Source organism: Urocampus carinirostris, chromosome 15 (assembly GCF_059441175.1).
Source record: "Urocampus carinirostris isolate Australia breed hairy pipefish chromosome 15, RoL_Ucar_1.0, whole genome shotgun sequence".
NCBI classification, from domain to species: Eukaryota; Metazoa; Chordata; class Actinopteri; order Syngnathiformes; family Syngnathidae; genus Urocampus; species Urocampus carinirostris.
Window position 1 is genome coordinate 36,130,253 of NC_142363.1, and position 13,278 is coordinate 36,143,530.

At 41.8% G+C, this 13,278-nt stretch overlaps 1 protein-coding gene across 4 annotated transcripts in view; it reads right to left on the reverse strand.

Moving 5' to 3' along the window:
* map4k5 (mitogen-activated protein kinase kinase kinase kinase 5) overlaps nucleotides 1–13,186 on the reverse strand; it is a 42,423-nt gene extending 29,237 nt beyond the window's left edge. For 3 of the 4 annotated variants that reach the window (XM_088353843.1, XM_088353842.1, XM_088353840.1), the window contains exons 1-14: nucleotides 12,793–13,186; nucleotides 10,226–10,410; nucleotides 7,452–7,509; nucleotides 6,913–7,003; nucleotides 5,697–5,761; nucleotides 5,566–5,621; nucleotides 5,294–5,341; nucleotides 4,320–4,362; nucleotides 4,169–4,241; nucleotides 3,973–4,104; nucleotides 3,290–3,352; nucleotides 3,141–3,222; nucleotides 1,634–1,750; nucleotides 682–760 (exon numbers count right to left, since the gene is read on the reverse strand). In XM_088353843.1, coding sequence (XP_088209969.1) covers nucleotides 682–760; nucleotides 1,634–1,750; nucleotides 3,141–3,222; nucleotides 3,290–3,352; nucleotides 3,973–4,104; nucleotides 4,169–4,241; nucleotides 4,320–4,362; nucleotides 5,294–5,341; nucleotides 5,566–5,621; nucleotides 5,697–5,761; nucleotides 6,913–7,003; nucleotides 7,452–7,509; nucleotides 10,226–10,333 — 1,015 coding nt within the window. In that variant the 5' untranslated portion in view covers nucleotides 10,334–10,410; nucleotides 12,793–13,186. Of the gene's footprint in view, nucleotides 1–681; nucleotides 761–1,633; nucleotides 1,751–3,140; nucleotides 3,223–3,289; nucleotides 3,353–3,972; nucleotides 4,105–4,168; nucleotides 4,242–4,319; nucleotides 4,363–5,293; nucleotides 5,342–5,565; nucleotides 5,622–5,696; nucleotides 5,762–6,912; nucleotides 7,004–7,451; nucleotides 7,510–10,225; nucleotides 10,411–10,488; nucleotides 10,580–12,792 lie in introns of all 4 variants that reach the window. The other variant, XM_088353841.1, reaches the window with a different exon arrangement.
* Between the last annotated feature and the right edge of the window lie 92 nt (nucleotides 13,187–13,278).

Genomic DNA, 13,278 nt, shown 5'->3' on the forward strand with positions numbered 1-13,278 from the left:
GAGGTGGGAGGAGGGGAATTTTTTCCTTTATGAAGGTTTTTCGCCCCTCCACGAAACTAACCTGTTGTATTTCTTAATGATGTGTTAACTTGAAAATCTCTGGTATTATCACTGATATCCTTCGAAATCCACAACAGGGGGGAAATGTCAAAGCTAATCATATTTAGTTAATTGTGTATTTCTCTGTCTTCTATGTTACAAATAATCCAGATGAGTTTGACTTATATTACAACTCGTTTTCCACTCTTGTACCATTTTTGAACCGAAAGATATGACATCGTTTGTTATTACTACGCATGTGCGAACTTTGAACCGTAGACGTATGTGTGACGTCACTGATACTTTCTGCCCATGCGCACTTTTTGAACAAAACCGGGTTGCAACGCGGGAAACTTGTGAGACGGTGAGACTTTTTGAATCCGTCTGCCCACTGCGCAGTGAAATAAATTCTAAAACTACATTTGCCTCTCTTACTGATCACTCCAGTTTAACCTATTACGAAAATATTAACCCTAACATGGTCGTATACAAAATCATGCATGGACTTGCTCCCTCATCTTTCAGATATAATTTCCCATTATGTACCGGTCCGGAGCCTTCGCTCTGAAAACGCTGGTGTACTAGTGATCCCAAGAGCCAAGAAGCGATCCGCAGGTTGGAGAGCATTTTGGGTGTACTCACAGGCCATCTCGGAGCGCGTCCTCTCTGCCCGGCCATGCTTGTTGCTGGAGCGGATGGTGTGGCGCACCACTGACACCGGCTGCAAAGCACATGTAAAGGGGATCAAACGCTTATTTTAAGCCTAAAATAAAACATAAGAAATTGTTCCAGGATTAATCTTTCGAGCATTTCTGACAAACGATGGGGTTGAAGATTTTTGAAGGGACAATGTGTAATATTGAGTTCCTCCCAGAGGCACAAAAAAAAATTTTTGTTAAAAAAAAAACATTGATTTGAGTACTAGGCAAATATACAAGAACTTATCAATGTCATAGGTGGAGAAATGTGTATTTCTTTGACATAGCGAAAACCCTACTAAGGTGTGCGCCATCTCTCTGTCGAACTGGTTTTCGTTCACAACAGTGCCATCGAGTGGGCAATAATGACAAACAATTGCTCACGAAAGGTTGAGAAAAAGGGCTCTAGAGCAGTTTTTTTCAAGTCTTTTTGAAGCAAGGTACTCTTTTATTCATAAAAAAGTTCCCAGGCACACTGTCCGTCAAAACTGTTTGAAAAGTTATGTCAAAAATTTCACTGTACTACCTCATAAGCAGATAATTAGTATATAAAAAGAAGAAAATAATGCTTAAAATAAAAAAAGAATGATATGCTTTATTTATGTTTTTATTTTTTACATTACAATCTTAAACCGCTTCGTTAAACAAATTAAGTTATTAAATGTACTGTGCTACCTCATAAGCAGATATTTAGGATATAAAAAATATATAAAAATCTACTGCCACCAACTGATATAGATGACTATTACAGTTCCACGTCTGAAGATAGCAAAAATACTGAATAATGGCCTTTTTGGAAGGATAAAATTGGGCAAATTCCAGCGGCACACTAGACAAGGTCTCACGGCACCGCTTGCATAGCAGAACTGGCAATTGTTCCCGAACGGCGGTCTTGCCTCGAGGTCGTCGTCGTCCGGTTCTCCATAGGCCGGGTGGCTGTCGGGGTTGTTCATCTTGTCCAGGAGGTCTACGGCCAGTCGCCGGCTCAAGCCCGTCTGGGCCACAAACACGTGCTGGGCCAAAACAAACAATCACACGCTCGGTTCACACCATACAGATTTCGGGCTGACATGCCATCTTTTGATCAGTCGGTTTGTATTTCTTCCGAGGATAAGGCGCACATAAAAATGTTGAGATTTTCTTGAAATTTTTGCTCCAAAGAGCCGTAAAAAGAAAAAAACGAGACCCACGTTTTCCATTTTAAGACCAAATTCAACTGATGGGCCAGGCAAGAGCTAATTCTTCAGTGCATTTTACTTCACGGTGTGACATTTGATGATTTGAACAATTCTACGAAATAATAATAATGCCAGAGCTTGCGTGCCCTATCAATAAAAATAAACCACTTCAAATTGGTTTCCCTCCTGCCTTTACTTAATCCTGTTGAGGCTTATTTTGATTGTCATTTTTGTCCCAAATAACTGTTTAAAAAACAAGGTACAAGCAGGAAAGAGGTCTAAATATAGTGGAAGTTAGAGCTCTTGTTGGTGATAGGAATGAGTGGTGGAGAAGTGTTGTAAAAGGATAGTGAAATGTTTGGACACGTTCTAAGGGATGGGCGGGGCACCTGTATGATGTGGCAGGGGTAAACCAGTGAAAGCTGTCGGGCCCTGCTGTTGGACAGAAGAGTGTGTCGTGTCACCCTGACCCGAGTGACATGGCCGCTTTCTTGTGTCCCTTTTCATTTGGAGGGACGAAAGCATGACCAACTCGGGTGCTGAGGTGCTTAACTTGTTTGGGTGTTTTGGCATTTGGGTTGGCCATAGTCCAAAAATGTTTGTGTGTTTTTTTCTTCTTTTTACTTTTTTCTTTATTTTTGTATACGTGTTTGTCTTGCCTTCGGTCACCCCTCTTGAGGGATATGACCATGGTAGATAGATAGAATTATGTTGTCACTATCGCTTGACTTTTCAGCTCCATTACTTGCATTATTTAATCAGCAGCCCATTATATTTATCCACACATTTTAATGAATAATTCAGTTGCTGCTTCTTCTTTCCCCATCAGTATTTTCCCAGCAATGGTCTTATGATAAGTCAGCTTCATCTTATCATGCGACCTTGAAAATTCAGCTGTGTGCAGTTTAATCTCGTGTACATAGAGTTCCCAGAAGTGTCGGTTAGAGCGTTAGATTCCATTTTGCAAATCCACACCTCTTTCTTGTAAAAACCGTGGTCCGCCATTTGTGGATGCCTTCTGAATATATTATATGGGCATTTTTTTTGTACGAATCCATCGTATGTTCATGAAACGATGTATTTTTCATTGATTTTCTTGTGTCGATTACCATTTGATACATCATGAAATAAATTTCATGGTAAATTGAAGGAAAAATAAACAATGGTCCGACGATTGGACTTAGCGGTTGCAATAATCAGTGGACAAAAATGAGCCTGGTCTTACGGAGAGGAGTTTGTCTGCGGTGGGTCTCTTTTTGGGATTCTTGGTCAGCGACACTTTGACAAAGTTGTGGAAGGCGGCCGACCTGGAGGAAGGGACAACGCAGTTAAAAGAGCGCCGCCTTGTCTTGGCAGGCTGGATTGTTTGCTCACCATTTGTTTTTGTCCTTGAGCTTGGGCGGCTGGAAGCTGCTCTTTGACATGAGAAACAAGGCCCTGTACAAAAAAGAATTACTATGTTACTACCAGGGTTATTATCCGAAATAGGATGAGCTCTTTTCAGAACAGGTAGTCATCCAAATGGAATATGTGACAGAATCCTTAACCCCTTTACGTTCTTGGGGCCCACTGGCGGGCCGTCGGAAAGAGAAAAATCGGTTTTCAATCTGCACTCGGCGCAGAAACATCATCAAGTCTCAAACGAAATACACCAAAACTAGAAAGCTGGTGTAACTCCCCCAAAAGTGCAGCCATATTCTACTCATGAAATGATGCTTCACAAACATGGTCTCATATCATTCGCTGGAATCCAGTAACACTACAAAAATCCAGCTACAGAAATACTAAACAATACTAAAAACATACACCTACGGTAATACTACAAAACTAAATACCAAATTTAGTGTTTAAAACAGGGAGCTAATATGTCATTCTGCCTTAATTGTGAGCGTTTTGAAACCAAATTAGTGAAAGTAATCGATTTCGAAAGAAGTGGAAGATGTAGATTTTTTTCTGAACGAGAGATATTGGCTAGGTCACCAGGACAGGTCGCTTGGCCAAATTGTAAAGCCAATGCTCCCCCTGAAGACTCCAAATAGTCGCCCACCCCGTTTTACCTCATGGGGTGCAAGTCGAACATGGGCGGCTGCAATTCGGCCAGCTCGATGGAAGTGATGCCGACCGCCCAGATGTCGCACAGCTGGTTGTAGCCGCCGTTTTTCTCCACCGCCGCCACTTCCGGAGCCATCCTGCAAGCGCATCGCCCCATTGGTCGCCCGCTCCTCTGGCCCCGCCCGCCGCCCGCGCACTCACCAGTAAGGCGTCCCGATGAAGGATTTCCTCTTGGCGATGGTGGCGGTGATTTTGGCCGCCACGCCAAAGTCGGCTGCGCGCCAGCAAATGCCACAAAACACGTGAGGCGCGCGAACGCAGCGCAGGAATGAGGACAGGCGAGAACGCTTACCCAGCTTCACGTCGCCGTCCGTGGTCAGAAGAATGTTGGCGCCCTGAAAACAAAACACGGCGCGCTCAGTTGATATGCAACACACGTCCTGACATTGGTAGAATTAAATGGACGCCGTACACTCAGTCTAGAAATCACCTCGTACCTAAATAGAAGACATCGGTCCAAAATAAATCATTGAATGCGAGAAAATATAAACGATAGCCAAAATAAACAACATGGTGAAAAATAATACAGAACAAAATAAACGAGGGAATACACCACAAAATATGTGACAAAATACGTGACAGAATGACAAAAGACAAAATACACGATTAACAAAAATACAGGACAACCAAATAAACAAAAAACTAAACAAAATCAAATCAATGACAAAATAAATGAGGAAATAAGCGACAAAATACATGACAAAATGAAAAATGACTAAATACATTCAAAAAACAAAAATACACGACAAAATACATGACAAATTAAGCGACAAAATAATACACAAAATAAATGACGCTACAAAATAATGACGGCAAAATACATGACTAATAAACAACAAATAAATAAATTAAACAACAAAATCTATGTAAAAAATGACAAATACACGATAAAATACACAACAAAATATAGGAAAAAGACAAAAATTGAGAAATACACGACAAAATGATAAATACATAATCAAATAATCAAAAATGACAAACGCGCCACAAAAAAGGCCTCAAAACAGAAAAATATAGGACAAAAAAAACAACCAAATGATACACAACAAATTAAACAAAATCTATGAGAAAAAGAAGGAAAAACACGCAGCAAAATAGGCATCAAAACAGACGGAACGAGATAAACGATAGGAAAAATACACGACAAGAATAAATACTGAAAGGATGAAAAAATACAGAAAAGAATAAATGACATTAAAGTCATATATTTGGAGTTTCTTTTATTTGAACGGCATATATTTGTCATCGTCTAACTTCGATACGTACCTTAATATCTCGGTGCATCTTCCCCTTGGTGTGCAGGTAGCCCAAACCCTGCAAGAAGATGCTCATCAGCATTTGTGGGAGCATCAAATATATACATGACGCATCACACTCATTTCACAAAAATTGTAATAAGAGCAATAGATCTTAGGAGCCTTGAACTTTAAAAAGGTCGATGTGAAATAACAACATGCCCGTTTTTGCACTTAGTCGCCCTAAACCGACATTTTTCTAAACAAACTGTAAACGTTTGAAGGTGAAAGAATAAAATCGACCTGTATAGTCTCCCGGCTGACGTACGCGATCTGCGCTTCGGACAGAGGGCCCGTCACTGCGAGACAAGGCGTGTGTGAGTGTGGGAAAGTACAAAAAAGTGCTGAAAATGTTTTGGGCGTAAAGCGCTGACCGTGATAAATGTCCTGCAGGGATCCCCCGCCACAGTACTCCATGCAGATCCACAGCTTCTCTCGACTGGGTGGGCACAGGAAAGAGCAAAATGAGGAAGGCTCTAGTACAAGGAGCTCCAAGGTGCCCCCTAAGGACAGCCGAAGTGCCCGGGGGCCTGTTCTGATAAGAGCTCACCAGTAATGGCTCATTCTGATTTTCTAGTCTATTTAACTCCTTTTTCGGATAATTACCCTGGTAGTAACCAAAATCTATTCAGGTATTGATCATTATTTTTTAGCAATTTGTTAAGGGAATATAATAAGAATCCATTCAGATATTAAACACATTAATTCATTCATCCTTTTATTGACTTTTTTAACAGAAAATAATAATTTTATTAATAATAGATAGTACTTCGAAGCGCCTTTCAGGACACCCAAGGTTGCTGTACATATACTAAGAACTAAAAAGCAAGTAATAAATAGCAGATATAATACAATACAACAAATTCAATTCCAATTGATGGGTTTTATAAAGCCAATGAGCAAAAAATGTGCAGTTTTTTTATAGCTAGCCATCTGGAAACCTTTTTAGCTTTGTCGCTAGCTAGCTACTTAGCAAGTTATCTAGCTCTTAAATGTTTTTGCATGTTACCTCGCCAACATTTGACCTTTATTGCTAGTTATTTAGCTCGATTCTGACCTCCTTTCTAGCTACTGTAGCTATGTAGCTTGGCATTTAGTTTTCTATCCATCTGTTTGGCTTTATACTCCCCTAGCTAGCTATCTACCTCCATTCAGTTTTTTTTTATTAACCGTTTACCTTTGAAGCAGACTATCAAATGATCTGCATTTGAAATGATTTGCATTTCTATAGCGCTTTTCAAGTCAATGACTTCCCAAAGCGCTTTACATTGTGCTTCACATTTCCCAATAGCGGCCGTGATCTGTGCAGCCATGTAAGGCGCTAACCTGCTTATTGGGGGTATTGGGGGTTCAGTGTCTTACCCAAGGACACTTCGACACGTAACACGGACAAGCCAGGATTCGAACTGGGATCCCTTAATCCTAAGACGATCGCTCTACCTCCTGAGCTACCTAGCAAAGGCATCTAGCTTTGTTGCTGTTTTCGAAATACATATCAAAGTGGATGCCCTTTGCACTCATTAGTAACAAAGTATCTTGACGCTGATAAAAGGACTGAGTAAGAGTGACTGAGGTAGGGGGCGCTCTCACCAGAGGTAGCTCCCGTAGTAGGCCACGATGTTGCGGTGCATGCATTCCTTCACCATGAAGATCTCCTGCTGGATGATGGAGAAGTCGTCGCCTGCAAAGGTGCAACAGTGCGATGAACACAATTTCTATAGTTTGCTCTATCAGTTTGTGGGACGGCTACATTGGGGACAGTTTTATTTCAATCGTCACAGAGGTCCGTCTACGTTTGAGGGCACCCGATGCTAGCGAGCAGCTAGCCGGCCGCTCTCTAAATTGCTTTGTTACACTGAAAGAAGAAGCCTCCAATATTGGGGTCCTTTCGTATAATGACAATAAAACCAACTGCAATCCTGTGTTTTCTATTATTGTTATTGGATTACGGTTGTATACTTTCAGTCAGTTACTGTCATCATCTTGAAGTAAGTTTAACCTGCTATTTGGCAGTTTTTCCCTTTTGCAGGTAGTTGGGGTCCCCCATTAAGCGCCAAAACCCAGGGATCTCTGTGGTAATGAGGATATGTATCTTGGTCTTTGCAGGGGGGACAACATGGGGTCCTTACCCGCTTCAAGCTTGATGATCTTGACGGCCGTCAGCTCGCCCGTTTGGATGTTGCGCGCCTGAAAAAAAAAAATTACTTTAAAAAGAAAAAAAAAAACGCTTACTTGAAAGCAGCAATTCTTGATCACAATTCAAATGGACTTAAAGGGACTGTGCGCATTATCTAGTGACCCCTAGTGGTAGAAAAAAAAGAGATAGATATCAAAAATTAAAAAAACAAAAACAATATCACTTTAATAATAATCAAAAGTACACAAACTATCACATTAACATTTTCTTTTTTACTCAGGTCAAGAATTGTTATTTGCATAGCCTGAGGCTAACCTCAAAAGGGAGTTTACATACTGGTCTGTCATTTTTGAGTTTTTTGAGCCACAACGTGCGCATGTTTTTATTTTGGGGAATCAAAATTCTACTAAAAAGAAAAGGGAAACCAAAATGACAAGAAAGGAAAAGAAACACATTTAAAGGGATTATAAAAGACCCTTTTTTTTATTCAATTTGGCAGACATGTAGTGTTCCTCCCCACGATCATGCAAAATTGCTCAGGAATATTCCAGGCGCCATGGAGCTCCAGAAATTCAGTCTTGAAGTAGACAGTTTGACCTCCCATCCCCAGAGTTGTGAGGTCTCCGGATGACAAGGGATAAAAAACAATGGAGGGTCCCGTTGAACAGCAGACAGCGAATGCATAGGTCTCATTTCCATTTGGAGTAATGAAAACTTTGCTTAGCGTGTCACTGGGGGACTTCCGGCTGGTTTGTCTTGTACAGCGTGCGTTCCTTTTTTGCCTTCGCCTCCTTTTAGGTATGTGATTGGGACTTTTCCTCTCGTGTTTTACTCCACTATCTTTTCCATTAATATAAAATTGTCAGGATATGTTCCAGTTTTTTTTTGGTCTAGGTTGGCCCCGTTAGCATTCGGCGAGCTGGCCGCGGTGATCACGGCTGCTTACTGCATGATTTGAGTGAGCCGGACTCCCGTTTTTTTTCTACCGATCGGTCCCGGTTCGTCCTCTATAGCAGCCGGCTGGTTTAGCCCCGTTAGCTCTGTGTGTGTTCTTTTTGCCAGTCAGCCCCATTTTGGCTGCTTGCCATTTGTTGCAGCATTGCTTTACCCACCTGCGACACCAAAACAAGCAGAACTTGGCTTAAAACCTCTTTGACGCGTTAACATGTAAAGCAATAGGGTGACTGGCTTGCTAGGGTGCCATTGTTCTTCACAGCTCAGGAAGTCAAACACAGAAGGTCTTCAAAATGCATCATATCGGAAAATAATTGGAAAATACCAATGACATTATATAGAGATGGAGATATGATTCAGATTACACGTACTAATTTCTCACATTTTGTATGTTATAGAATTTGTGAAACCTTTTAAACCTAAAATGACACGAAAGGGAAAAAAACGTAAAAGCTAAAAGGACAAGAAAGATGATTTTTTTTTGGGGTAAGGCAAAATATGCAGCAAACGCCGTCCGTTTTGTAGAGCAGACGTCTAGAAAGCAACAGCATTTTCTTTTGGACAAAAAACAATTCTCAGGAGCTTCCACAAATGCAAAATATTCAAATTCCATTGCCAGCCTCGTGGGAGGAAGAGGTCGCGGCTAGGGAGGCTTTATATGGAATAAGGGGGAGGGGCAAGCGCTAAAGGATGAATGTTGATCTGGAGCAGATGGCTAAACAAGAACAGGAAATTCAAAAGGGGACCATTTCTGAAAATTGGCAAAAAAAATCATCCAAGCCCAAGAAGAAGTATTTGACCACGAGATGTCACCGTTTGGCGTTGTGCAACCCATAATGACTGCAAAACAGCGCAAACTACGGAAATTCAAAGCAATCATAAAGAGCTATTTTTTTCTTTCACAAAGCTTTTGGTTTTCATAAGGTAGCCCTAGCAGCAAGATGCCAGACAAACATGTCAGCACCCTCTCATTGTGTAAAATAAATACTTATTCTCCAATCTATTTCAAAAGGAGTTACTTTTTGTTACCATTTATCACAAAGGGAACCCAGTTTTATGCATTTCTACAATAACAACTTATCGGTTATTTTACTCACTGCCTGGGTCGTACGAGCACCACTTCCTGTGGTGTGTCTTGCGCAAGTATAGCCTGGCAGCGCTTGTCCCTCTCCGGGCCAGTTTTCGGATAGGGGTTCGCTGCCCCGTGTTAAAGAGATAACCATTAGCAGGAGAAACCTCCTGATCCGACTCAGATACAGCACCTCGATCGTCTGGTCGCCGTTGTTTTTCCGTGTATAGCGTCATCTGGCTCTTCAGAGGCATTGACGGGCAGCAGTGCGTGACAATACAAATACTACATTTTAAATCACTGGGGAAAAACCATTTGGTTCCAAAATTTGGAGTATCACATGGTATACTGTTACAGCCAGATTAATGATCTGAAATAGGGGTGACATAAACTCAGTCAACCACTAAAACAAATCATTTGACCAGAAATTCACAATGAGCCAGCACTGCTGATCTATTTTCAGAACAGACACCTCAAGTGTCCTCAAAGCCCTGCTATATTCCTGAGCGATGGTAATGATGGGATTGCCTTCCTTGTTTTTCTTAATTGTCTCCTTGCTATCTTCTGGCTTCTCCCTTTAGCGTCAGGGCTCCACTGCACCCCTGATTTAAAGACGTACCAATTCCATTTGGTTAAAAGTGACGCCGGGCCTTCGGAGGACACCCCTATTCATATCTGCTCTACACTGTCACCGACAAACAAACGGGACTGGACGCGAGTGGGCGGCCATGTCGGGCAGCTACCTTGTAGACGTCCCCGTAGGTGCCGCTCCCCACCCGCTGGATGAGCTCAAAATCGTGCTGGGGGTTCCGTCGCTGGATTTCGCCGCTGGGACGGGGAAAGCCGTCCATGACGGCTGGCGCGCGATGGGCCCGAGCGGTCGGAGACGCTCGATTTACTCAGCGGGTCCTCGCGGCTGCTCCATGACCTGGAAATGGACAACAAATGCAAAGGGGTTTATGGCTCCCGGCTTCTCAAAACCCTCGGGAAAAAGGAAGAGACGCACCGGATCGTGAGGACCGGTGTCGGGACCAGGGGGGTTATTGGGGACAGTGCCCGACGACGCAAAAAAAACTGGATATCGTGGTGAGAGAGGCCTGAAAAAAATGAAAGCAAACAAAAACAGAAAAATTAAAAATTAAAAAAAATAACGCAAGCTGTAAAAAGCTGGGAAAAAGGAACCAAAAGAAGAAGAAAATAAAGCAATAAAGGAGTGTCTCTAACTGAGAAAAAGTTAGCGGACACCAGGGCAGAAAACTCTTGAAAAGTTGCCTGCCCCATTTTTCACAACTTGAAACAAAATAAGACGACTCATCGCAAAAAAAAAATAAAAAAAATTGTTGCAAAGTATTAAGGATTCATAATCCGAATATATATAATAGAACAACACTTTAATATGACGTTTATTACAAATCTACATATAACATTCATTGCTTGCATATGACATGGCTGTTTTCCATCTGCCATCAGTATGTACCCGTATTGACTCATCTTCATTCATGCAATGTTTGCGTTGCGTCGACTGCTACAAGCCACGTGAACTCCTTTTTCAACCATGGTTTTAGTGTACATTTACGTTTTGTAGCGTCATCCATTTTGTTGGCTTCTTTTGAATCTTTCTTCTGGGGCTGAGGTTTTGGCTTGATTCCTAACCACTTAGCCATTTTTCTTGTGCTCTCTGTGCGTCTACTTTGGAAATGATATGCAAATGCGCGACCATATAACGCTCGGGAAAGTCCGGAAGCACGGAGATATTCGATGCTGGCTTCCGATCGGCTGCCAAGTATGCAAATTGCCAATTGAACCGAAATTTCCAAACCGAACGAACATTTTGAATCAAATACAAAATAATTATAATTATAAAAAAATAAAAACGAAAGATTTTCTTCTTTCTTTCTTGAAAAAGTTGTCGGCCACCCGGGCGGAGACGTTGTGTAAGTTGTAAGCTCGATGTAAAAGATGTACGCCCCGGGCGTCCAAGCAGACGTTATTTCAGACACTGAATAAAGTTGTAAATTACTAAAGCAGTAAAAAGAGAAAAGAGCAAGAAAAAAAAAAACAATTCAAAAGCTTGACAAAAACAAAACAAAAGAAGGAAAAAAGAAAAGAAAGACAGGTTTTGGGGGGCCTTTTGTTCGGTATATAACTCATAATAATGTCATACTCTGCAATGAACAAATAAATACAAGCCCTTTTTGACAAATCTATTCGACTCAATGATAGGCACATTTATATTTTCACTATGTCATGAACTCATTTCCAATGTTTTGATACTCAGCAACTTGAACCTGCAATTCCTGCATCACACAACCAAATATTGATTTTTCAGCAAAACTAGAAATAAACTATAAAGTACAGGAAATCATCCATCCATCCGTCCGTCTACCGCTTATCCAGGTCGGGTTGCGGGAGGAGGCATCCTCATCAGATGCCCGAGCCACCTCAACTGGCTCCTCTCGATACGAAGGAGCAGTGGCTCTACACAGAAAATCAATAGACATTTATTTAAAAAAAACTGTGCCGTGGGGGTAACGACAAGTACATTTGATATAAAACTCATCTCAATTGCTTTTATCCTAGAAACATTTGAAGCTGAAAAATAAAGAACTGGGTTTAAATCAGATCAAGCCTCCTGTGTGGAGTTTGCATATTCTCCCCGTGCTTGCGTGGGTTTCCTCCAGGTTCTCTGGTTTCCTCCCACATTCCCAAAACATGCATGTTAGGTAAATTGGCCGGTCCAAATTGTACCTAGGAGTGAGTTGTCTGTCTCTGTGTGCCCTGCGACTGGATGGCAACCAGTTCAGGGTGTCCCCTGTCCGAAGATAGCTGGGATGGGCTCCAGCACCCCCGCGACCCTACTGAGGATAAGCGGTGCAGATAATGGATGGATGGGTTTAAATCAAGTTTTAGGCCTATTCTAGAGGGGAATGGAAAAAAAGTTTTGTAAAGTTTTACAATGTTAAAATAGATGCCAATGTCGAAGTTAAAACCTTACCTTGCTTACTTTGTATTAAAAATAAATAGAATACAAACTTCGTAAACAAACAAGCTTAACTTTTACAAAGTAGTGCATACGGGCGCCGTCTAGTTGCTGAACAATTGTTTTCAAACATTAATATAATTGAAAACGAGTACCAAAAGACGCTTGGTTAAAGCTCGAAAAATGAAGTATTGGAAGAATTTTACGAGTAAAAGATGTTTTAAAGACTTTAAAACGCGACTTTTGACAGAAGTTTGACAGCGACGACTCCAGGTGGTAGTCGGGCTCCGGGGAGTTAGCATGGCGGCTAATGCTAACGGGCAAACTTGCCTGCCTGCTGGCGTGGAGCGCTCCCTGCCTCGCTTGCGAAGTCGCCCGGATGCGCCTTTCCGATGCCCGGCGTCGAATAATTCCAACGGAGGAGTTCTTCGACCGGCCCCGAGAAACGACAAAATTGTTAGCGGCTCTCCGGGGTTCAGTTGCGGCCAAGCGGAGTAGGACGAGTCGGTCGGAGGCAACAACTTCTTTCCGACATTTAGTCCCAAAATCCAATCAAGGAAGACGAGCGCTTCGAACAATGACAACCGGGCTACAAACTCGGATGATAATAAGAAAAATGGCTATATTTAAAAAGCCTTCAAAACACGAACGAATAATAAACAAACTAAAATCTGCTACTGTTAATCTCCGTCGATTTCGGAATCCTGCTGATGCGTTCAGGAACACCGCGTCACGTCAATGACACGTCCTCGTTATCATGTCACGTCTTGGAAACCAAAAACTTGTTAATTATTCCCAAAGTCTTTCTTCTAACTT